The sequence below is a fragment of the Hipposideros armiger genome, unplaced genomic scaffold (assembly GCF_001890085.2).
Source record: "Hipposideros armiger isolate ML-2016 unplaced genomic scaffold, ASM189008v1 scaffold_550, whole genome shotgun sequence".
NCBI lineage: Eukaryota > Metazoa > Chordata > Mammalia > Chiroptera > Hipposideridae > Hipposideros > Hipposideros armiger.
Genome location: NW_017731900.1, coordinates 1078918 through 1105350, shown reverse-complemented (window position 1 = coordinate 1105350; position 26433 = coordinate 1078918). Strand labels below are relative to the sequence as shown.

The following is a 26433-nucleotide window of genomic DNA, read 5'->3' as shown; positions in this document are numbered from 1 at the left end:
CTTGGCCATTCATTCATTCATTCATTCACTGGGTCAGCACTTAACTTTCAGCAGCTCTTGGTGTGGCAGCAGGTACAAAGGCGTAAAAGACCTTGGTTATGCCTCAGGCGGGCAAGCAGAGCCCAGAGGCACCCAACTGAAACAGTATGGCAGGAACTGTGAGAGAAAGCGGGGAAGACTTGCCTGGAGGAGTAGCCCACACATACAATGATGAGCTGGGTCTGCAGTTACTTCCTGTCCTGATGATATCTGCTCTGTCCTGATGATATCTGCCCCGTGTTCATGTTTCAGCACCTTGGGGCTGAATGTGACAAAGCAAGATGGCCAAGATTAACACCCAATACTCCCATCCCAGCCCGACCTGCCCTGCGGTAAGAACCACGGACAGAGATCTCAGTCACATTGAAAATGGCCTCAGCAGGTAAGGTGGGCTTTTTAATTTTATGCCTGGAAAAGGTTATTCCTGTAGTTGATCTAGACTGTGGGGAAAAGAATGCCTTCGCCTGTGGCCAACCACAGGTTGGAGGGCGGGGGCTACTCACAGTGCTCCTTCTAACTTCATTTTTCATCTCACCAAATCCTCACGACCCACACTGACGTAACCTTTATTCTTATTTTAGACATGTGGGGAAATGAGGCCCAAAAAGTTACATAACATTTAGGTTCTTAAGTTTTACTGAAGAAACTTCTCCAAACTGCCACACTTTCCCATGGCTACATGAAACATGTACGGGATGCTGTCTGTCCCCCAGCCATTGTCCTGGGCGCTGGGGACATTATACAAGTCAGAGGCCCTGCCCTCACTTCCAGGGACAGGTCAGGATTGATGCTGTGCTCATGGGTCTGTAGGGAGGGGGGCCATGCCTTGCCAGCGAAGCCATTAGCCATCAGTGACATCCCAACACAAGGCAGCTGTAGGAAAATCTAGGGTCTTGAGTTCTACTTCTAGCCCTGTTCCTAATTTACTGGTATATTTGGGAAAATTCACTTACCCTCTTAATGTCTCAGCTTCTTCAGCCACGAAATGGATCATCATTCTTTTCCAAGAGCCTGGTATCCTAGTGAGGAAACGGGAGAGTACCTGTTTGATGCAAGTGGACTTACATTTTTATGTTTCTGAAATTCCCAATGAGTTGATTGAGTGGAACTGTGAAAAACTTTATTTCCATTGTTTATATTATTTTTATCCTACAGATATAACACTGAAAATGTGTCCCTCCCATGATAACTGCATATTATCTGATGGCAAAAAAAAAATGCAATGACAGTCCCTCAAACCCTGGCACTAGGCCCACATCCATCGTTTCTCCTCACGCATTCATGTATGTCACTTTCTCCCTCAGATGAACATTTGTTTCTTTTCTGTCTGAATTCTTGGTCCAGCTCCTTAGCAAACTCTGCTAATAAGAGATGGACAACAATTTCCTGAGAGATTGAGCCCCTGTTGTTGAAAAGTTATGAAACTCTTGGGTCCGACTTTTGAGGTTCAGGCAAAGAGAGGAAAATCTCAAAACATCCCAACAGAGATTTATTCCCTCCAACAATTTTAATGGGATGTTGGAGCCCCAGGAAATTTGATATGACTCAGGGACATCAGAAATCCCACCCTCTTCAAATCGCTCCATCTTATACTTGTCAATACCTGTGTCCCACCACTAGAGACTTATTCCTTAGGGTTAAAGCATTGCTCCTTATTTGAAAGAAAAGAAAATTATTAGGACAGTTACCTGACATTAAAACTTTGGTATGCATTAATAATTTCCTTCCCACATCTGAGCTCATAAAATTTCTTGAAGGGGGGCTTCCAAGAGGTTGGGGGAAAGAGAAAAGGCCCAAGGCTGGGGCCCAGCAGTAAAGTCAGGCTCCCTGGTCAGCACTGGGCTCCTGCGATCTTGGGCCCAATGGGATAAGGACAGAGACTGTGAGGATCAGGGAGAATTTGAAGCACATGGAACATTTCCCGCATTGCTCCTTTTCACCTTAAGTGGGGCATAAGCAGAGTATTTCACAGAACTTGCAGACTCCCTAGCGCTGAGAAGGCAACAGCTGGGGCTCAGTCTGGCTCCTTCCTGTGACATACTCAAGAGACGGTAGGCCCAGGTAGGCTAGGGCTCCTGCCCCAAATGCCTGCTTGACTGGACACCACAGTGGTCCAGCTCTGCCTGCTTTGTCCTGGCTCTTACTTGGCCAGTGGCCTACAAGCCTGAGTTGTAGACTGTCCAAGAGGGCTCATCAGGTCTCCCGGAGAGATGAGCCTTTGCGAATGAATTGCTAGCTCATTAAGCCGCACTGACATCTAGTGAGGGGCCTCTGGCCTCCAAGAGACTCACAGCGGGCTCACTCTGGGTGCATTTATGCACTCTCAGGGGGTCGGTCAGCCACACGGTCAGAGCTCTGAATCAATGCCCTTCAACAATGCTATTTACCATCTTCTTGGGTGAGAAAAAGCCCTCTCATCTTCCCCCTGCCCCTATCCCCTGAGCAGCATGATAGCCAACAACACAGGTTTAGGGTCAAACTGCTGACTTGAACAGTGATTCCATAGCTGAGCAACTCTGAAAAGATGCTCAATTACTCCAAGCCTAAGTTTCCTCATCTGTACAATGTAGTAGTACTGACCTCAGCGGGCTGTAGTGGGGTTCAAAAAGGTAAAACTCAAGGTCAGTTCCTGCCTGAACTTAAGTGCTCCATCAACACTGACTGTCAGTCTTGGAAATGAGTCCCTGTCCTGGGGGCCTTCTCTGGTGTCTCAGGCTGGAAGCTTTCTCCGTCTCTGGCCTCAGAGAGCCCCAGCTGTTCTGGCATCTGGAACTGGCCTTCTCCTGCCTGTGTCCAGTCATGCATTCTCAGCCAGCAGCCAAGTTGCACTGAGCCCCACTTGGGGCCTTGCCTAACCTCTCACATGGGAAAAACTTGTTGACAGATCAATACAGAATCCCATGGAAACTCTGCATAGATTTCAAAAGGAGAAAGAGAGAGAGAAAGAGTGCTGTTTTTCATGAGAGAGATATGCTTTATCTCATGGAGGCAGGGGTGGGTTCCTTGGTGTCACCAAGGATTGAGGCTGGGGTTGGAGCAGGAGGGTCCAGGTCTCTCTCCCGATTCTTAGCACAGCCCAGCATCTGTCTAGTCACAGACTAGTTTTCCCTGTTAGATTTATCTGCACAAGGGGCTCTGACACATACACAAAAACATTTTAAAGTTTCAAATCACTATTTTGGGGGAGGACATGGTGTTTGAACAAACCAGACAACTTTGTCTTGAAATTCAAACCCTCGTAGAAAGCTTTTAAGAAGAATAATTTTGAGTGTATGTCCTTAAATATTAATCACTCTTTATCCTTAGTGATGTCAACAAACTGTGCTGGGAACCTGTGTGCCAGGGTGGCCCTTTGCTGAGTGCCCCCAGGAGGAAGGGGACACCATGTCCCGGTCCCCTGAGACAGCCCTGCCCTCAGGTCGTTCACCAAAGTGAAGGCCCATGTTTCTGTTTCTCTTTTTAAATTATTGGGGTCATTTTTCTAGTGAAAAGTCATAAGGAAGAATTAAAACATTTCATTTAAACAAAAAAATTAAGTTTATGCCCTGAAAACACCAGGAATAAAAAAATCTTGATTTTTTCTTTTTCTAGTTAGAAACCTCGATTACTGAAGGGCCATCTGGCATAGTTTTGAAGACACTGCAATAGGGAGAAACTTCAGAATGTGCCATAGAGAACTGCAGCGAGGACCAAAGGCACCCCAAGCTCCAGCCCCGTCTCCTGGTACAGCGATTAGGTAGTTTTTTGCCACAAGGCTTTGTCACCTACAGAAGGGATACCTTCTCCGTGCTGCTCCCTGAGCAGAGCCCAAAGCAGTTTTCACCAAAAGGAATAATTTTCAGCTACTTCCGAGGATGGAAGGCAGGGCTGCACTGACTTCAGTTCCCTGGTCACATGTGGCCAATGGCAGTGCGTGCCGATCAATGCAGCTCCCGAGGACTTGGGAGGAGGAAAAGAAAAACGAAGCATGGTATTCTCCACTCTGGTTCTAAGAGGTTACTTCTGTTTATTCTCATGCCCCCAGAGTCACCAGAGGAAAACAGCAGATGCTCTGCAGAGGGCAAAGGTAATTGCCAGTACCAGTTCTGATGAGACCTGTCCTTTCCTGATGACAGAGGGAACTTTGACTTCATGGACATTAATTCCTCTTTATAAATAAACGTAGAAAATAAGCATTACACGGTTAAAAGTACCTTGTCTTCCAAAACACTCATGTCCTTGTGCTGCACTTGTTAACCTTGTTCTTACTAATTACCAAGTTCATGGGGCTTCTTCCTGCAAAGGCACCATCATCACCGAGATGGTGGTAGGAGGTCTGTGAGTGGGAGGGTGGCTTCAGGGCTGTCCTGGCCTGATCTGCTCATTTTGCAGAGACAGGTCCTGTAGAGTCCTTGCCCCAGGCTCCTCAGCCAGGTCCAGGCGTGACACGGCCCAACCCCCAGTCTCTCCTGCCTCCGTGTTTCCCTGGGAGGTTCTAGATCCCATTCTTGCATTGACCACCAAAAGTTTCTCCCTTAGTACCTGTGTGTCCTTGGGGACTCAAAATATCACCTAAGACATTTGTTTCCTGTCCTCTCCCCTTCCATCTGAGTGGTAGAACCAGTTCCTCTGAGGAGTAAATAATTGGGTCTAGTATTTAAATACCCAAGGCATTTAACAATGTAGAGGTTCTGGACTAGAAGAAAAGACACCATGGTAGAAATTAAAGCATCAAAAACCAAGTGGAGAGGTACACTGGGAAGAGGGGCCCCGTCGGGCCCCTTGAATCTAATCATATAAGGCAACTCCCATTCTTCACGGCTAAATGTGCCCTTCTGGACTTGAGTGTGTGAACAATCCTTAAGTCAACATGAAACCACAAATTTTTCTTTTCTCGCTTCTCTGAAGACCAGGAAACAAACTTAGGGAGGGTGAGTGATCAACCCACAGAACACCTGGCGAATAGGTGCTGGGGTAGGGATTCTACCCAGACCTCGCATGCTGCCGCCTCCCCTTCGAGTGGGTGTCACGGATGCATTCCCTGTGTGGTACCTCTCACTGCTGCCAGCAGCAGGCCTGCTTTGAAATCGGGGTGGGTGCCCTGCTCACCGGCCCACAAGCTCTGACGTCAGGCACCGACTCCTTTGCTAGTGCAACTAAATCTGGTCTCAGGATGTGTCCCCATGCAATAAACAGAAACCAGACTAGGCAGAGAAGGCTGGGCTGACAGCTTGGTGCCTAGAGCTCCCTGAGGAGCTGCTGGTGGGGACAAAACACCTCCATTCTTGGAATTGCTTCCTGATCTGGGTTCACATGCCATGACTGAGCTCCAGTTTTGTTGTCAGGGGCTGCTCCTCGCCACAACTGTGTGTCAGCTGCTAGGATCCATGGGCTGGAGAGATGGACTCACTTGTTCCCCTGCCTCCTCCTCTTATAACATGTCACCTTTGTAGAATACAGATTACGAGGGTGAGGGAATTGTAGCTTTCTAACTGCAGCAGGGCTTGAGAGCGTCTCTTACATGTATAAGGATGAGAAGTATCCTTATACATCCAGGTATAGAGGGAGAATTCAATTAAGTGGTTTAGAAATAAAGAGCTGTGCCTACATAGTGCAGTCAGGAGGATCAGAGCCATGTCTCTAGTGGCATACCTCAGGGCTCAGTTCTCAGCCATGTCCTCTTCAACTTTTGCTTTAAGCGGTGCCATATATGAAAATACAGAGGACAGCTTCATGGAGTGGATGAGAGCAGGCTTTGAAATGGGATGGAATGACATTCAAATCTCAGCTTTGCCACTTGGCTGTGTGCCCTTGGGAGAAGTTACTTAACATCTTAGAACCTTAGTTTCCTGTCTTATAGGATTTTTACATGGATTAAATGATAAGATATATGTTGTTGAAATACAGTAGCAATCAATAAAGAGCATATGACTTTTGTATGGCATTTGTGAATGAGATGGAGTTGGGAGGAAAGTATAGTATGACGCCACTGAGGGTCCCAAAACATCAAGTGACTCAGACAAATGGGAAGGTCCAGTACTTAACTTGCAACAAATACAGTGTATAAGAGGTCTGACAATTAAGATCATGAACTTGTTACTATGATGTTGCTAACCTTTTTGGTATCAGAGGGATTATTCATTATGAATTTGTACCAACTGGATAAACAGTTAATCAAGTTTACTATTTAGAAATGCTGAAAAAGCTGCATGAAAAAGTTAGACGACCTGAACTTTTCGCCAACAATTCATGGCTTTTGCATCACGACAATGCACCAGCTCACACGGCACTGTCTGTGAGGGAGTTTTAGCCAGTAAACAAATAACTGTATTGGAACACCCTCCCTACTCACCTTATCTGGCCCCCAATGACTTCTTTCTTTACCTGAAGATGAAAGAAATATTGAAAGGAAGACATTTTGATGACATTCATGACATCAAGGGTAATATGAGACGACAGCTCTGATGGCCATTCCAGAAAAAGAGTTCCAAAATTGCTTTGAAGTGTGGACTAGGTGCTGGTGTTGGTGCATAGCTTCCCAAGGGGAGTACTTTGAAGGTGACTGTGCTGATAATCAGCAATGAGCTATGTAGCACTTTTCCTAGGGTGAGTTCGCGAAGCTCATTGTCAGACCTCGTATGCATAGGATCGGGCCGTCTGGCTTAGCAACAGCCCATTGTATAGGGTTTTGGCTGATGGTAGTTGGCGATAAGGGCATCACATAACATGAACCCACAAACCTACAAAGACCTCTGGCTTGGGCTCCAATAATAGCAGGATGGCCTCAGCCTCCTTGTCCAGGCAGGCAAGAACCCAGGAACCTGTTCCTAGAATGACCGTGATGGGAAAGAGACTTGAACCTGATGAGGAACGGATGGGTGAGCTGAGGGTTCTAGCACAGGTGTGAGAGTTGTCCCATCATAGAAGGCGGCCATGGAGAAGATGGCGTTGTCTGATTCCACATGGTTCCAGCAGAAGAAAGTAGCCTTGATGTGGGGAAGCTGAGGGAGGGAAGAACCTGCTAGTGCAAAGACGGCCTGGATGGGCCATGGCATGGCACTGAGCTTCCTGCTGCTTCTAGGGAAGAGGAGGAGGCTGGGGTACAGGCCTCTGAGTCCTGAGTCCATCACTCGCTGGGGAGAAATAGAGCCTTTTCCCTGACATCAATTCTTGCCTCCTTCTTCTGCCGTGTAACCACCTTGTTAAGAAGGCAGGGCAGCTGCATGGCTCAATGGTTAGAGCGTGCGCTCTTAGCAAAAAGGTTGCTGGTTAGACTCCCGCATGGGATGGCGGGCTATGCCCACCCGCACTAAGATTGACCACGGCACCTTCAGCTGAGCGGCCTCGAGCTGCTGACGGGAAGCCAGATGGCGACTGGACTTGGAGCTGAGCTAGCGGTACCTTCCGCAACTAAGATTGAAGGACAAAACTTGGCTGCTTCCCTTCCCTAATTCCCCAATAAAATCTTAAAAAAAACAGTTAAAAAATAATAATAAAATATCAATTAAAAAAATAGGCTGATGAGGTTGGAATAGGTCATGTGATAGAAAGAATTTTTGTTGCCTGGGCTCTTCAAGACTTGTGGAATGAAGGGCAGATCCCTAGAGGCCAATGCCTGGATAGCTTTTAATCAACCTTTTCAAACTTTAGCCCTAGGAGTTTTTAAAAGAAAGAGAAAGAAAGGGACATGTTCCCAGACACATTGGTCTTATTCCGGGCAATTCCATAAACAGCAGGCTCTGCTGATGTGACTAGTGCTCATATTAAATTGTGAGTACCTGGTCTGGGAGTGCCCATGCTTCTCCCCTGAATTGCACAGGTGAGCTCACTGCCCCAGTCACCTCTGCATTACAGGGGGTGGTGGTTAGGGCTTGGCAAAGAGGACATAGTGGGTGTTGGTTTTCATTTGAAAAGCACTGTACAAATGTGGAAGAGGAGGCTAGGGAAGGCCTCTTGAAGGAGGTGGCACTTTATCTGACTTTAGAACATAAGCTTTCTTTAGAAGTACGCAGAGATGAGTTCGAACCAAAACCTTTGCTCTGGAATCACAGCGTGGAAACAGCTGCTCTGACTGGAGGTGGTGGCCCGGGGAATTCCCCTTCCCACTGCCCTGATGAGGACCATTTGCCTCTGGCTCACCTCCTCTCATCGAGCTCACGGCAGCAGCTGGGTCAGGCTTGCTATAAAGGAAAGGCCGCGTTGACCCTGAGAGCCAAGATCTGCGGCAGCATGACCTGAAGTGGGGAGCCTTTGGGTTGAGGACCCGCGACGGCAGCTGTCCTCATTAAGCAAGACATCTGGCCATCTCATTCCTGAGTGTGTCCAGGAGGTGGATGAGCTTGAAATCAATTTAGCCTGCCGCATATCTGATTTCCTAGGACCTACTCACCGGGCGAGGAGACACCGTCAGAACTGCAGCAAGCGATTGCCATGGAGACCAGAGGACAGGCTGAATCCCGGCAAAGCTCCCTCACCGGCCAGGGGTCTGCCAGGTAACCAATCGGTCTCAGCCCTCACTTGGGAAGGGGGAAACTGAGGCAGAAAGAAAGCAGATACGTCTCAGGAAGAAGTGGTGGGTGGGGTAGGGTTGAGGATTTGGAGAGGGAAGAGGCAGGAACAGAGAAGTCAGAAATCCATCCGTGAATAATTTCCTTTGGGGTGAAGGGCTCTGAGCTCAGAAAAGTCTAAGAAACGCTGCTCTTATCTGGAATTGCTTTAGTACAAAGTGATATTGAGGAACTTGCTTAATGTTGGAAGAATTCAGAAAACAAGTCAACCAGGGAAGGTTCAGAGAAAAAAGCCCAGCCAGCCATGGGAGACCACTGGATGGACCACGAGGGCATGGAGACGATAGTGTCATTTTCTAAATAGCCAGGCAAACCTCATAGCATGCGTCCTTGTAAAAGCATTTGAGAGATTAATCAGGCTGATGGGGTGTGTACTCCGGCTTCAGTAGCTGTACCACCTGGAGGAAGTCATGTATGTACCTCTTCAAGTCTCATCTAGAAATGCATTTCACCAGGCCTGCCCCACAGGAGCTGTGGGGGCTGCATCACAGCCAAGTGCTGACTCCTGACAGGGGCCACAAACCTGGGCTTACTGTCTCCTTTTATCATTTTTTTGAAAAACAATGCCATAGTTATTTTACATGGTTATGTGTTCTACAATTTTTGCTTGGAATTATTGCAAAAATTTCATTTTTTTATTCTTCATATTCTTCATTGTGGAGGATGCTACCCTTGTTGATCTCACTTGTCCATTATAACTGGACAGTTAAGTGATTTCCAGTGTTTTTGTCTTACTAATGAAGTGCTGCTTTAAGGCTCATTGATTGCAAGGAAGAGAACACCTTTATGCCAACTCCAGTTAAAAGGCCTGGGACAGGGTCCTGGTGGAAGGTAAGATACCGACCACCTCTTGGAAATGGAGCCAATGGGCTCATGAGGGGAGCTGGGGAGAAAGTGCCTTCTCCCTTTCATGTTCTCATGGAGTTTCAGGTCTTGGTGCTTTTTTTCTGCATGTCTCCCCTGTTTCTCTCTCTCTCTCTGCTCACATGTCAGCAGGCACAGGCTGAACATGACCTTCGTCTTATGATCTTGAGTTGACATACCCAACCCCCATCTTGAAGTGGCTCTTAGTTCAGCTGTCTGTCCCTGAACTTGTTGGCTGAGGCTGAAGCGGGTGGTATGGCCTTGGTTCCCCCTCCTCAGCAGATGGAGGACCTGGAAGGGGTGACTGTCTGGAGCAGACAGGTTGGGCTGGACCTCGGCAGGTTCGCAGCAGTAGCTGTAGGCATCTGTTCCTGGGGTGTTTTCTTGCTTCAATTGATTCCCTTGAGCTAAGGTCACAAGTATGCAATTAGGATCAAAGTGTATGACAATTCATGACCTCATTCTGGGCTGCTCAGAAATGATTTTGTTGAGGACAGTGGCATGTACTCTAGATGCCAAGTTAGGGAAACCAGATACCGAGATGCAGAGTCTCTCCTCTCCTTCCCCTCTGACAGAGAGAGGGTGGCAGGAGGCAGGGCTGAAAGCTGGAGCTGAGACCAACTCTGGGGACATGGATTGTGCGTCTCAGGGCCTGAGGCCCCAGTGAGGTCTGGCTCCCGGAGGAGGGTCAGGTCAAGCTGCAACAGAATTGATGCACAAGCCTGGGGAGAAAATGAGAGTTTGTATAAGAAATCATTAATAAGACAAAGGTTGGGGGAAGACTCTAACTTGTATCTGGGGGCTTGTTTCTTTAAACCTTACTCCAAAATTTTCACCATTTGTAAATTGTATTTTTTATCATTCCAATGCTTTCCAGTTGTGACAAAAAGCTCCACAGGGAGCAAAAGGAATGGGGAGCAGGAAAGCTTGCTTGTGCTCATTTTTTTTTTAAGATTTTTTTTTTTATTGGGGAATGGGAACAGTGCTGGGGAATTGGGGGAAGGGGAACAGACAAGTTGCTGTCCTTTTGTTCTTCAGTCTAGTTGTGGAGGACGTTGCTTCACTGGCCCATGCTGGCACCATCATTGCGCTCTTCCCGGGCGAGGCAGATCAGTCACCGGCTTCTGGACGGCCGCTCACAGCAGCTGCTGGCCATTCATGCTGGCTGCTGGCTACACATGGTAGCCCATGGCAACCCACCTGCCGTCTCCGGCGACTCACAGCAGCCCAGCTCCAGGTTGAGCTGTTGTTCAGCATGTTAGCTGTAGAGGGCAGTGTCACTGGCCCTCATATGTGGGATCCGAACCGGGACCCTCTGGCATCCCAAGCCAGCTCTTAGCCAACCGGCCACTCGGCCAGCCTGCTTGTGCTCCTTTGAAGGCTCTTGCCTTTGTAGAGTTGAGGTGTTGAGAGGACAAAGCCGTAAAGAGGACAACGTCTTTTACAGAGGAACCATAGGTCCCAGCAGAGTGAAGTGCATCCTGAACCCAGGGCCCAGAAGGAGACCAGGGCGGTCCTTTCCCTCCCTCTGTGCATGGGCTGCCCATCTCTGCCCTTGCAGGTTGTGGCGCCTCATCGTGTCGCTTCGTGTGTGGGCCGTCAGGCACTTACACCCCCAGGACCAAAGACCGGACGCTTTCCTGGAGCATTTCCACGGAGCTGAGCTCAAGGAGGTATCCAGCCGCGAAAGCAATGCCCAGTCCAACGTGAGTGGCCAGGAGCCAGATGAAGGGAGAAGGTAAGGAGCCAAAGGGAGGATGGGCCGCCGGCAGCAGACAGGCGGGCAGGAAGCATCGCTCGCTTGTTCAGCTGTGAGCTGCTCCTTGAAGAAGGTGTCTGTCTTGGGGGGAGCACTGGTTGCTCTAAATGTCCCCATCTGAGTCCAAGAAGCCATGAAGGAGAGAAACCCTTTAACCAGAGTCCCCAGCTTCATGTGACCCCTGATCCTGTCCTACCTAGAGCTAGGCTAGTGTCCCCTGGAATTGGTGCTCTCAGAGATACACATGGGGGTGCTTGCCTTACCCATCTCTGTCTACCAAAGGACCCTCATCCTAGACTGACTGCGCTGTGAACCACCTTGATAAAAAAAAAAGGGGGGCCTTTATAGCATGAGCTTCGGAGAAATAGTACCCAGTTTTATGTATAGGTACACAAGCATTTTTCTGGGAAGAAGGTCCAAAGGTAGGTCAGAATTTTCAAGGGGAATTATCCATGTTCCAGATCAGGTTTAGAACTGTGTGTGTGTGTGTGGGGGGGGAGTGTGTGTTCTTTGATAGGAGAAGGGGCTGTAGAACAAGGGCTCCATGCACCTTGCATGGCCCACTGCCCAACTGGGAGTGTGTGGCCAGTGCCACGTGGTGCAGGCGTGTGGACATATCTGCAGGTGCTGGACTGACGTCCCCACCCCACACCCCACGCAGCCACTGCCTCCCTCCTCTCTTGTCCTTGAGATGTCTCCCCAGCCTGTGGTTGGCAGGGAGACTACCGGGCCACTACTAGTTGAATCAATGGTCACTGAGCAGCAAAGGGACCAGTGGAGCAGTTGGAAGGGAAGACAGGTGAGCTGTGCAGGGGAAGCTGACCTTCTCTTGGCCTCACAAACAGGTGGACTCTTGCTCAGAACCTGCTCTCTGAAAAGAGGGGCTTGAAAAGCTCTAATGCCAAAATTGATAAGATGCAAAGGTGAAAATAAGTATGGTTGTTGCAGAACAGATGGTCGCTGCATAACTTCTAGAGAAAATGCTGTGCATGTTTGTGTCAAATGAGCAGAAGCGCTCAGCTGTGGGCCTTGTGGCTGGGCACAGGAAGGCCTCTGGGGAGTGAAGGTCATTTGATGGATCTGGCTGGAGCATCTGTTTTACTTCCATATTTGTGTGTGTGTGTGGGGGGGGGCATTTTTATTATAGATGTGCAGTAGGTTACAAAATGTACATGCATATTTAAGATAAAATATGAGAGTTCAAGGCGACTTCTTGCCAGGGAATACTTTAGGAGCCTGACATTGAGTCTTCTTGCTGGGGAAAGGTGTGACGATTGCTGACTGAGAAGCGAAGTCCGCCTGGAGTGACATTCTGGGGCTCGCATTTCCACATGAACTTGACCTGCAAAGCCTTGGGCTCCCTGGGCTATGGGAAGGGGACCATGGAAGGCTTGGGTATAGGGCATCCTGGGTGCCCAGGGCGAGGGGTTTCCTGACTCCAAGGTCTGTGTGCTATTTGTTGCCGAGCCAGAAAGACAGGCTGGGGAGATGTGGGGGTGCGGGGGGGATGGTGCAGAGGGAGTGGCTGCTAAGGAAAAAGAGAAGGTGGGGAAGGAGGAGGAGAGAGAGAAGGAAAGAAAGAGAAAAAGAGGTTTGCTAGCAAGCCAACCAGATTGGTTCAGTTCCTTTGGGGGCAAGCAGAGACTTCTTGGCTTAATTGATCGAATTATCTTCTCTGCAGTCTGAGAAATGAAACATTAGGCTCTTTGCCCATTTCCCAAAATGACCAGATGAGCAGAGGGTTGAGTTAGGACCCCGTCAGGTCCAGGCCCAGCTATACCACAGAGACCTGGTCACTTCCGGGAAGGTTCAGAGTGGGTGGATACATTTGGTGGTGCAGGATGGTAGCCAATCAATCAAGGAGGCTTCCTGGGGGAGGAAGACTGTATTTTTGGGGTAAAGTCCCGTTGGCAAAGCAAAGTGTAAGCAGCGATGGGTCTTAGTTCTGTGGGATTGCCAGCAAAGATGTGGTTAACACAGGCCACTGCAACTCATGGAGCTTCTACTTCTGCACGGTCCCACGGGGAAGTTTTGCTTCTACAGGGGATGTTCCGATGATCAAAACCAATCCTCAAACAAGCAGGGTGGGGAGAGGAGACGGGCAGGGCAAGCAGAAGTACCAAGATGGCATTTGGCCGGATGGTCAGCATCGTAGAGGAGGTGCCCTGCGGGTCAGGCTGGAGTGTCACTGGCCACTGGCTCTGGTCTCCGGGTCTCCACTGAATGTCTGCATTGGCCATGGACAGGAAAGCCACCCTCCAGCTCTGTGAGGCCCAGCTGGCTTCCTTACACCAGCCATGTCAAAAACTCGACCTCTTGGAAATAACACCTATCCACCATGAAGTACTGTGCAATTCAGCTTCCAGTAAACATCCAGCTGGGTACACACCCAGCCCTGCCTTCTACCAGGTTCTCACATAGATGGGGGGGTGGAAGGCCTGGGAGCTTTAAGAGGAATGTGAAGGCAGGGGGTGGGGGAGGAGAGACTAAAAACTGGAACAGTTCTGTCATCGTTTGCCCTGCAAATTGGAAGTGGCTGCGGTTAGTAGATTTTCAAGGATGGTCCCCTTTGAGAGCCAGGCCTGTGTAAATGAGGGTAACAAGCTGTCACCACTACTAACGAGTCCATTCTGTGTGGAAGGCACCTGAGAGCACCCAGAGGGCAGATGCTATATCGGGTCCAGGCCTGTGCCCTCATACTGCCTGGCACACAGGTCAGTGGTCTGAAATCTATCGGAATCTAAGCCAGATGCCCGGTGGATACATACAGTTGGTCCCCATTTATTCAAAAGCCTCCGTTTAGTGAGCTTTCATCCTCTCTTCCCCAAGGCTTTGACCATAGCAAACTTGTCACAAAACATTTTAGTCCCTGAAAGTAACAACACCCTCTGATCTTCAAGCTGTGTGGAAAGGCCCGGGAGATGGGATGGGGCACCAGAATAGCCACCTGGGGCAAATGGTCCCAGGAATTGGAGCTGAGTGCAGGTTCCCATGTTGCATCCTCTCTACCTCTTGCAGTGGCTGGTCCCTGGCCAGGGACAACATCAACACGTGCAGAAGCTCAGAGGAGTGAGTACTTTCGCTGCCCTCAGACGCCTAGCTTTGCTTCCCCATTAAGTACGCCCGCTTCCCATACTCCCAAAACATCACTCGACGCTTCTAGAATCCTGTTCCTTTAGTTAGAATTTCATCCCTGTGGATAAACTGGGGAAGGAACCTAGTCTGTCTGACTTCCTGGGGCCAGTCATTTTATCTGTTTTAATTTTCTTATCCATGAAGCAAAGGGGTTGGATCGTGTGTGTGTGATCATACATGTGTGTCCATGTGTGTGCATGTGCACCATTCTCCTGCCTTCTTCATGGAATACAGAGGGAGTATGTAGGGGAGGGCATCTCAGTTGCCCAGAGAAAAACCATTACTATCAGCAAAAAAGGCCAATTTCTTGACTTCCAATTGAAAGAGAAATGTGCCAACGCCTTTTCTTGTTAGTTCCCTTTGTTCCTCCGATGGAACTTTTTTCCATTTCCCACTGTGAACCTTAGTTGCATTTTGTTTGCATAAATTTGGACATCAAATCCAGAGACTCAAATGCCAGCAATCAAGAAAAATTATTTCATCTGTAAAACAATAACTGTTGCAATGTGTGCTTCATTGAAAGCCAAGGCTGATATTAAACACCCTTAAGACTGGGCACTGAGTCCCATGGTCAAGGAAAGCCTTGGGGTGCTGGAAACCATGGACAGAGGTCCTGGGGTTCTCTGTGCTTCTGTGTCCTGGGGCTGGGATGTGGGTGAGAATTGAGGTGGGCTGGACAGTGTTGGCTTCTTCAGTCTTCTATAAATCTTTTCAGATGGGCTTATATCATGGGTCCGCACTGCAGCCAAGGACCAAGGGACAAAATTGGAGACTGTCCCAAAATGGGGCCACCTGGACACCGAGATACAGAAATAATTTTTATGGACACCCACCCACATTCTTCCCTCGCACTTCTGGCATTTTCACTTGAGTTCCATGAGCCCTGAATCTCCCTCCCTGATCAAACTTTTCCCAGCCAAAACCAGAATCGTTTTGCAGCTTTGTGTAGGTGTTTTGGGGGCAGTGCTGGGTGGATTTGGGGATGCAGCTGGATGGTGCTGGGTCTTTCCTAGTCCTTCAGCACGTTGGTAGCCAGAGGAAAGGCCAAAGCCTGCAACCAGAGGCCACAAATCCTGGACCAGGAGCCTGAACCTGGTGCAATTTAACGCCCAGCTAGCTTGTGGGCAGCGCCCTCTGCTGGTGCATTGATGTTAAGACGTCAGTGGCAGAAAAGTCTTCAGGGTCACATCACAGTAGATTCAAGAGGACAGAAGATGGATGGTGACTGTCCTTGCTCTTCTCAGTTAACAAGTTTAATAAATGTTTATTCTTATTCAATTCATTCATATACGCATTGTCAAAAACTTGCAAAACAGAAAAGCACCGATGAACATACACCCACAGAAAAGTATACTTCATGTTAACAGCAGAATTCCATTAAAAAAGAAAGCCTTTCTTACATGTTGGCAAAGATGCTTCCAAGTTTTTCCTAGGTATAAAAATTGAACCTATATATATATATATATATATATATATATATATATATATATTAAATAGAATACATTTAAGATGTATACTGGTTAAGAGCATTTGTAGCCCAACTCAGCCACTGAAGAGCTTTGTGACCATGGGCAAGTTACCTGACCTTTCTGTGCATCTGTTTCCTGACTTGTAAAATAGGGATTGTAATAGTGCCTTACTTACAAGGCTGTATGAAAAACTAAATGTGTTAATATGTGTAAAGGCTTAGAACAGTGCCTAAGAATGTAGTAAGTGCTCACTAAATATTGACTAGTGTAGGAAGCAGAATAATTTCTTTCTTTCTCTCCCTCTCTCTCTCTCTCTCTCTCTCTCTCTCTCTCTCTCTCTCTCTCACACACACACACACACACACACACACACACACACACACACACACTGAAGATGTCTACGTTCTAATCCCTGGAACCTGGGAACATGTGACCTTATATGGCAAAGGGTACTTTGTAGATGTGATTAGGTTTAAGGACCTTGAGGTGGGAGCTGGTCTTCCATTGTCAAGGTGGGTCCCATGTAATCATGTCATCCTAACAGTAGGGAACCTTTCTCAACTGTTGGAAATTGGAGGAAAGGGGATTCTTTTTTTTTTTTTAAGCTGAGCTATCCTGCCACCTGTTGGCAGCTCAGCGGCAGCTCAGCTCAGGCTGGGAATCGAACCTGCAACCCTGTTGCTCAGAGCTTGCACTCTTGAGCGAGCTCTTAACCAACTGAGCCACTCGGCCAGCCCTGGATTCTTCTTTTATGGTGGCAGAAAGCTTAGCCTTGCTGTGATCTTGGGTGTGTGGAAAGCAGTCCTCGTATGCAATGAGCTTGAATGTTTCGGTGAGGATATTTCCAAGCAGTGGGAAGTGCAGCCTGGTTTCTTCTCGCTGCTCATAGTAAAACTTGAGCAGAGAGGTAAGTTGAGGGAAGAACAGTTAAATGAAAGGGAAACAGGACCTGAGGATTTTGGAAACTCTCAGCCTGCTCAAAAGATACGAAATGCAAAGAATTCACTGTCAGGGGAGAGTGCCTTAGAGAAAGGAAAAGCTGAGGCTGAGGCTGAATAGCCTTCTGCTAATCCCTGAGAACGATCAAAAGTCGTGAATATTTAGTCACACAAATACTCTCGAAGAGAGGAAGGGTGTCAGCCACCTTCCAGCCCGCCCCCCAACCCGCCCCCGGCCCCAGCCACCTCAGCAGAAGGCATAAATGGAGAAGAGATTTCTCCGAAAGATGTGTGGATGAGCCTCTTGTTTAGCTGAGTGAACCCCTCCTATATACACGACTCACAAAGTTCTGGAAGATTTCTTACCAGAAAAGACACTGCCGGCTTGGACCTGAAGGGACAGAGCAGTCCAAAATGGAAGAAGACTATTGGACCTCTAAATTCTAGAAGATGCAGGAAACAGGCTGATGAAACAACTCAGCTACAAACAGGTGCTACCTTTCATGAAGAAGGGAGGGTGACTCAGAGGGGAGAGCCTGGAGCCAATGAGACTCAGATGAAATTTCTGGACTCTGAGTTGATGTGATAATGGGATGAGACTCTGCGGGGCGGGGGCAGGGGTGTCTTGGAACGGGGTGCATGCATTTTGCACATAGGACGAATGTAAATCTTTGGGGGCCAAGGATGGACTGTGGTAGGCAGAACAGTGGCTCCCAAGATGCAGAGGCGCTAATCCCCACATCCCCTTATGTGGCAAAGGGGACTTTGCAGATATGATTAGGTTTAAGGACCTTGAGACAGGGACCTGATCCTGGACTGTCAAGGTGTACCCCATCTAATCACATCATCCTTAACGGTAGAGAGCCTTTCTAAGCTGCGGAGGACCAGAGAGATGGCACCTGGAGGGGAACTCAACTCGCTGCTGCTGACTTTGAAGATGGAGGAAGGGTGCCAGGAACCCAGGATGCAGCAGCCCTGTAAGCTGGGAATGCCCTCAGCTTACAGCAAGCAAGACCATGAGGATATTGGTCCTGTAATTGCGAGGAATTGGATTCTGCCAATAATCTAAATAAGCAGGAAACAGATTTTCCCCTGGAGTTTTCAGAAAGGGTCACAGCCCTGTGACACTTTGATTTTAGTCCAGTGAGTCTCACAGTCAACTTCTGACCTACAGACTAGCAAGATAATAACTTCGGGTTGTTTAAAGCTACTAAGTTTGTGGGAATTTGCTCTGGCAGCAGAAAACAAATACAACTATTATTATAAACTCTTGTGTGGTCTGATTTGTAATTTAAATATCAGGACCATTTTCTCATGTCACTGAATATTCTTCCATGACGTTTCAAGCAGCCTCATAGAATCCCACTGTTGATGATGACTCTTGTACTGTTGCAGGATTCAATTGACGACAAATAACGGTAGAGATTACTCTGTAGGCATGTTTGCTTATGTCTCTGATTATTTTTTTAGGGACTACTATGTGAAGTGCTTTGACCTTTTTCAATGAGTGTTTATTTGTCATCCCAGGCCTTCTTCCAGGGTGTGGAACAGGGACTCTGAGGGGCCTGTGGATGATTCTGGTGGTGGGGTCCTCAGGTAGGCCAGGTCCCTTACTTTCCATCTTGGTTTTTCAATGGGTGGTAATGCCTGCTTTGCTGAACAATTATAGCTATTCATGGATAACCTGGTCCTAGAAGACACCCAGTAAGAAGAGGAAGCAGAGTAAAGCCATGTGTTGAAGAGATGGCTACACTCATAGCATCTTCCTGCTGATGCTGACAGAAGCAGGGTGGGGGGGGGATGCTATTCTACTCCCAGACATCACATGATCAAGGTTTAGAGAACAACAGGTAGGCCATACCCTTTCCTTCAAAGTGCTCTACAGGTGACTTCCAAGAGTCTCAGTGACTTTTCTACCCTAAATGTGTGGATTTGGGTTTATTTCCCATTGCCTCAAAATGTCTCCAGTTTCAGCAGCTTGTGACTTCCTAGGGGGCTCATGAAAATGGGTCAGAAATTGCACAGCACGAGGCCGGACCACTGTGCACCCTTCAGTGTACACAGAAAGCTTCGCTGGCTAGTTCACCTCATACTTCAGGAATAATAACAATAGAATAATGAAATCAGTAACCGCATCTCACCCTAGTGTGCTAGAAGTACCCACTTCCTACCCCACACCCTCTCCTCCATGTCACTTCCAGCCTACCCTCTCCACGTGGTAGTGTCTGTGATATATGATCTCTGCTAAGTGTCACCCTGTGTCATCCAGTGACAAGGCAAGGAAGGAGGAGAAAGAGAAAAAGGAAGAAGAGGGAAAGGAAAACTGCGTAAAGCGACAGGAGTAAGTACTGAGAGCAGCTGCCTCTCAAGAGGGGTTCACTGGTCACATGGGGCCTGACCTGCCCAGGGGTCCAGGACCTGAGTCTGAGACGATGCCATTAGGGCTCAGCATATCCTGGAGAGGGGATTGCTGAGGACTCAGGAAGTTGGTCCCAGATGGGGGTCTCATTCTTCAGGGAGAGTCCTGCCCAGCTCTGGGACCCACAGGGGTCTCATAGGTAGAGAGGGTGGTCTGCAGTGTTGGGAAAGCAATTAGGGGCTGTCCCTGTGTACCTGCTCCTGTGCCCTGCTCTCCAGAATTCTGTTTGCCCACACGAGTCCAGGTAAGCTGAAGCCTTCTCCTGAGCACTAGAAAATTCTATAGTCACAAACCGTAATCCAGGCCCAGTGGTGACAAGTGTTGGGAGCAGTGCAAAGCACCTTCAGTAAGCAGATAGTCTTGCACTTGCTGAGTCCAGGCGAGGGCAGGAAGGCCCCAGGGTCTCGCCAGGGGCATAGGGGCAGCTCTGCAGACCTAGGCCCCATGGGGCATTTGGGGTGGGGTAGAGGCATGTGGACCCAAAAGAAAAAGAATCTCCAGCACTGCCTGTAAACTCTAATCCTCAGAAAATCCTGAAAATAAAAATGGAAAGCACCCTAAGCCATTTCTCCATTCAGTGTCAGCCTGCATCACCTACGTGATGCCCAGGTTGGGGGTTTTGATGGAGCGGAGGATCTATGTGCTTGGAAACAAGCCTTTGGAAGATCTGTGCAAATGATGTGAACGAGATGGAGCGTGTTCCCAAGAGAATGCCCTGGGATCCCAAAGTCAGTGCGGAGAGAAGCTGCCTCAGAGCCACTGGGCAATGTGTAAATGCACATTGCCAGGCCCCAGCCTTGCAGGGGATCTGGGTGGGCCTGGAGACCCGCAATTCCACAAATCTCCCCCAGATAGCTCTGACAGTCTCCCTGCAGTCCTCGGAGATATCACCATGCTGCATTTTCATTCCTAGAGTCCTGAGGTCAAGGAGGACACCATAGGGCACATGGAAATGTCGCCACCGTGATTTTATAGTCAACCTTCGCTCCCTGGAGATCTGAGCTGGGAGAGAAACACCTCTAGAGTCTGCCCTGCCTGCCAGCCTGTCTTCCCATGCAGGAACACCCCTGTGGCCCTCGAGACTGAGAGGATGCTGTCTGGGACAGCTCTCTCTTGAACTTCAGTTCACCATTGCCCTAGGTTATGCCCTAAGTTAGGACAGGTCTGTAAGACTCTCCAAAGCTGTGGTCTTTCAACACACTACATTGTTTGTGTTTCCAGAAAGGAGGACACCATTGTGGTGGACCCTTCCAGCAATGTGTACTACCGCTGGCTGATCATCATTGCCCTGCCCATCTTCTACAACTGGTGTCTGCTGATCTGCAGGTAGGGGCATGGGCAGGCCTCCACCTGGGGACGGGCAGGGAAGGCGTGAGGGTGGCCAGGCCCCAAGACAGAGCTCGGGTCTCACTTAAGAGGCTGGGCTGCTGGTCCCCTCGTGGCCACCGTCCAATTTCTTGTGCCTCAGTTTCTCCATTCATAAGGTGGTTCTAGCAGAGCACCACCAGGGCCTTCCTGAGCAAGCTGGGAAGGGGATGCAGGCAAGCGGCTGTTCTCTGTGGGCAAGCACAAAGTCTGCAGGAGAGAGACGTTGGGTTGTGTTGTTTCTCCTCTAATGGGGCATGTGGGGGCCAGTGGGAATTTCTGAGCAAGGCACAGGACAAGGATGCAAGGACAAGAGGCTGCATCTCTGAGAGTGACGAGTGGGCTTTGGGAAGTTCCTGAGCAGACATTTGGGGACAGAACTGGTCCTCTTCTGGGGTACACAGGAGGCTGTGGGATTTTCTAAGCAAACTTCAGGACAGGATAAGGGGTGAGCTGCTCCTCTCTGAGAGTAAGCAAGGGGTTGGTGATCCTTCCTAGCAGGCCTGCAGGACAAGGTTGCAAGGTGAGCTGCTGCTTTTCTTTTCTGAAAGGAGACAGGGCGGCATGGAAGGAAGGAGGCAGGGGCTGTGGGGCATTCCTAAGCAAGCCTACAAGGTATGACGTTTTCCAGGGGTCAGCACGGGCCCTGGGGCTTTCCAGGGTCAGATTGTGAGGCAAGGTTACAGGAGTATGTCCTGCTTTCCTGGGTGGCAGGGGGTGGGAGGGTGGAGGAGTGGGGGGAGGGGTGTTGGAGCCACCTGATCATGCCACAAGACCGGATGCAGTGATGCAGTAAGACCCTCTGCTCTGCCGAGTGTGAGTCAGGAGGTCCAGGGCTGCAGAAACCGGCTGCTTTTCTCAGACGGGACCTGAGAAAGCTGCAGAATGGGGACACAGGAGCAAGCTGCTGCTCTTTGGGGGCTAAGAGAGATATTTGAAGGTATTGTCTGTATGAGAAATAGTGAGCATACAGATCTGGAAAGTAGAAGATATTTACTGCTTTGTTCAGTTGTTAATTTCTCAGAAATTCTAACATTTCTGTTGGCATTTAACACCAGAAAGGGCATGTCCTCAGCCTCTTCACCTGACTCCACGAGTGAGGCCTAGAGAAACTGCCCCTCCTGGGGTCTCAGAACTTCCTGCTCAGAGGCAACAGGGTCCACTCTTCGAGGTCAATACCCAGCTCTTCTTAGGAGCTCTGTGACCTTGGGACAGAAAGGCTTCTCAGAGCCTGGGTGTCCTTGTCAGGACTTGAGGTGATGACAGTGGGGTACAAGCCCTGCAGGCAGGGCTATGTGGAGCTCTGAGCTGGTGCCTGCTGGGGACCCTGCTCGAAACGCCCTGCTCCCTGTCACTCTGGTTTAGGGCCTGTTTTGATGAGCTGCAGTCTGAACACCTGATACTGTGGCTAGTGCTGGACTACTCTGCAGACATCCTCTATGGCTTAGATGTGCTGGTGCGAGCCCGGACAGGTGAGTGTGCCCAGGCCCGGAACTCCTCTGGGCCAGGCCCCAGGCCCCAGGCCCCACATCAGGAGGGGGACCACAGGCTGTGTTCAGGGAGATCCAGAACAGTTGGGTGGACAGTACCCACCTGTGACCATTAGAGGCCCGGCAGGTCTGGGGAATCTTCAGTAGTCAGGGGGGTGATGCTGCCTCAGGCTCCCTCTACAATGACTCCTTGGACAGGACCCTGAATAGGGGTCAGGACACCTGGGTCCTGGTCTCTGCTATCCCAACGATCTGTGTGACCTGAACTGTGTCTCTTAGCCTTGTTCGTTTCACCTGTGATATACTAGGAAAGCCAAACCATCCTCTCAAAGCACCCTTCCAGCTCCAACATTGCAGAAAGCAGGTGACAGCTCAGTCACTCTTGGAGTTCCTCTTCTTGGACAGTCAGAGGACCCAGGACTTGTTATTCTGTGGCTTTTAAAGGACCTTTAAATATGGAGGTCTAAAATCTGAAACAGGGCCTTCCTTCAGATTGCTTCTGGTTGCAAGTGGGGGCTAAACCCCGCCCATGCCTTAGCCTCCCAGCTGTGCATTCTTGGGGCACCTTTTTCTAATTTGCACAAAGACATCACATAAGCTAGTAGAGGCCCTGCTTGTCACTTGCACAAGAAGCCGTGCCGTTGTTGTCCCTCTAAATACCACCAGCTCGCAGCAACAAACCTTGGTATGGCTTTGCGGGGCACAAAGCATTTCAGCCCATCTTGCGTCCTCAGTAGACCTGCTGTGTGAGAGACAAGTGCAGGCACGACTCTAGAAGCTAAGGCCCAGAAGTGCTGAGTGACTGGTCCAAAATCCACAGTCACCACCCAGCAGGGCCAGACTGGCACCCCACCTGCTTCCACATCAGTGCCCAGCATCTCAACTTAGAAGACCTCACACGCACAGCTTGAGGCTTGCACATGTGACTTAGCCAGTACTGGTGCTCAGCCACTCCATGGTCACATAAGCCGATGGAGACACAAGACCTCTGTGAGTGGCTCGACTCATTGGGCTGACTGTTCCTGCTTCTTCAACCAAGCTTCAGTGGGACGAGTCACCCTCACTCAGACATTGACCCCACCCCTTCGTGCTTGGGTACTATCCTTGGAGACCCAAGATTCAGCAGGAAGCCGGGAGACAAGGGGGCAGATGGGAACAGAAACCAAGTGGCTGTGGATTACACTCCAAAGGAAAAACTGGCCAGAATTGAGAGAAGATGGATTAAGGAAGGATCGAGGAGTCCCAAGGCACAAGGAGTGGCACATCGTGATCTAGGCACTCAATAAACACAAGTGTAACAAAGAATGAAATAAGGCCGAGGGGGCTGGGCAGCAGGTTGCTCCTAGCATGTGACAGCAAACTTGATGTCTGCTTTGCCCAGAGTGGGCAGTGCTGCCTCTGGCTGCCTCAGAGCATTGCCCTGGACATTGTTAGAAGTGCTCCCGACCTAACTCTGGGGACGGCCAAGCACTCTGTGTTACACAGAGCCCTCAGGGTGATTCTGATGCTTACCCAAACCTAAAAAGCACTTGTTATATTATTCTCTCTACTTTTGCGCTTGTTTGAAAATGTTAAAAAAAAAAGAAAAGAAAAGAAAAAAAGAAGAATACAAGTCATACTACTCACCAGATTGATTTCACCAGTAACAATCCCTCATGACTCTCAATACCCAGACCAGTTTGATTTGTGGGTGGGTGGGTCTCAGGCTTCATATGTTCTCAGAGCCCCTTGGGTGACATCAATGTGCAGCCAGGAAGGAGAACTACTGCTTTTCTAGGCAATCTGCTTAAAAGGCAGGCTGTGCCGATTGTGATGGATGAAATCAATTGAATAGGCCAGGACCTGTGCTTTTAATATTTTCAAACATAAGCAAATTCAAAGCAAATGGTATTGTGGGTCTCCGTGTACCCTCACCCAGCTTCAACAGTTATCGGCATTTTGCTAATCTTATTTCGTATCTCCCCACGCCCCCTTTTATTGGCTGGAGTATTTTAAAGCAAAACTCAGACAGTAACCTTTTCAGCACCTATCTCTAACTTTAAAGGACCCATTTTTAAAAGTATAACTTCCATTTATCTTTTAAAACTTAATGCTCACTCCTTGTTATCATCTAATATCCAATCCACATTGAAATGTACCCAGTTGACCTATATTTTTTAATTGAATAAAATAGATGAGAACATCACAGACTAGAAAATATCAGAGCTCCTTTCCTGTAGTGTGGCTTCTGAAGTGGTTTCTATCTGGGTTGTCGGAAGTCATGACACATTTTTGCAATGAAAAACATAGAAAAAAATACATCATGACTTTTCCGACAACCCAATATTATGTGTGTATAACTTTGTCTCCTGTAGTCATGTTGTGAAACACCTTTCTTTGGGCCATGCTCAAAAACTGGCAGCCACTTTGATGTGCAAATGACCTCCATCTTCTCCTTTAGGCTTCCTCGAGCAAGGTCTGATGGTCAGGGATGCCAAGAGGCTGTGGCAGCATTACACGAAGACCTTGCACTTCAAGCTGGATGTGTTGTCCCTGCTCCCCACAGACCTGGCATATTTTAAGCTGGGTGTAAACTACCCGGAACTGAGGTTCAACCGCCTACTGAAGTTGACCCGGCTCTTCGAATTCTTTGACCGTACGGAGACGAGGACCAACTATCCCAACGTGTTCAGGATCGGGAACTTGGTCTTCTACATCCTTGTCATCATCCACTGGAATGCCTGCATCTACTTCGCCATTTCCAAGTTCATCGGTTTGGGGACAGATTCCTGGGTCTACCCAAACATCTCAAACCCAGAGTATGGGCGCCTCTCCAGGAAGTACATTTATAGTCTCTACTGGTCCACCTTGACCCTGACCACCATCGGTGAGACCCCGCCCCCTGTGAAAGATGGGGAATATCTTTTCGTGGTCATAGACTTCCTGGTGGGTGTCCTGATTTTTGCCACCATCGTGGGCAACGTGGGCTCCATGATCTCGAACATGAATGCCTCCCGGGCTGAGTTCCAAGCCAAGATTGACTCCGTCAAGCAGTACATGCAGTACCGCAAGGTGACCAAGGACTTGGAGACACGAGTTATCCGGTGGTTTGACTACCTGTGGGCCAACAGGAAGACGGTGGATGAGAAGGAGGTGCTCAGGAGCCTCCCGGACAAGCTGAAGGCGGAGATAGCCATCAACGTGCACCTGGACACGCTGAAAAAGGTCCGTATCTTCCAGGACTGTGAGGCAGGTCTGCTGGTGGAGCTGGTGCTGAAGCTGCGGCCTGTGGTGTTCAGCCCTGGGGACTACATCTGCAAGAAGGGGGACATTGGGAGGGAGATGTACATCATCAAGGAGGGCAAGCTGGCAGTGGTGGCCGACGATGGGATCACCCAGTTCGTGGTCCTCAGTGATGGGAGTTACTTTGGGGAGATCAGCATCTTAAACATCAAGGGGAGCAAGTCAGGGAACCGCAGGACCGCCAACATCCGCAGCATTGGTTACTCGGACCTGTTCTGCCTTTCCAAAGCTGACCTGATGGAGTCGCTCACCGAGTACCCCAACGCCAAGAGGGCTCTGGAGGAGAAGGGCCGCCAGGTCCTCATCAAGGACAACCTGATGGACGAGGACCTGGCCAAGGCCGGGCCAGACCCCCAGGACCTGGAGGAGAAGGTGGAGCACCTGGAGTCCTCCCTGGACACCCTGCAGACCAGGTTTGCACGGCTCCTGGCCGAGTACAACGCCACTCAGATGAGAGTGAAGCAGCGCCTCAGCCAGTTGGAAAACCAGGTGAAACTCTGTGGGGGCAGCCCTCTGCCTGATGGGGACCCTCCAGAACCAGAGCCCAAGCAACAGTGAAAAAACACAGGTCTGTTTCCTGCTTCCTGGAGCCAGCTGTCAGTGTGACACTATGCGGCTGCAGCTACATGAAAAGGGACTTGGCGGGGAGGTCGTCCAGCTCTCCTGGCCCTTTGCAAGCTGTGGTGGCCTCGGGAGAGAGCCTTGATTTCCTCATCTAGAAAATGAGTCTCATTATGTTTGCCCCAGTCAAGTGCAGGTTGTGACGAGGGCCATGTGAAACTGCATGGGACAGGGCTTTGTAACGTGCAAGAAGTCCCCAGTGCAAGTGTATGAAAGCATCGGCACAGAACTCTTTTTTCTTATCCACAAGGAAGTTTTAGACTTTTGACCTTCTTTTTGGTGTAAAAGAAAGGTTAGTTAGTCCCCTTCCCATCCCTGCACCTGCCTCTGCCACCTGCTAAGGGAGATGTCACAGAAGCTAAAACTACAATGTGGTAACAAACTGAAATCAGCCTCACACCAGGCAGTTTGGGGCAGATTTCTGAAACTGGTATCGTCTCATGGGCTGTTTGGCACCCTAGAACCACGGGCCTTTGGCAGTGCTGTGACAAGCACAGGATGAAGCA

General features: G+C 49.2%; 1 protein-coding gene across 1 annotated transcript; it reads left to right on the top strand.

Annotated features, from left to right (window-relative positions):
* The first annotated feature begins 320 nt into the window (after positions 1-320).
* On the top strand, positions 321-25864 carry CNGA3 (cyclic nucleotide gated channel subunit alpha 3). The gene is made up of 8 exons (XM_019669201.1): positions 321-421; positions 8397-8510; positions 11011-11187; positions 14227-14277; positions 19020-19091; positions 20391-20495; positions 21900-22006; positions 24465-25864. Exons 1-8 carry the CDS (start codon positions 321-323, stop codon positions 25862-25864), a joined length of 2127 nt encoding a protein of 708 aa, XP_019524746.1.
* Positions 25865-26433: the final 569 nt, after the last annotated feature.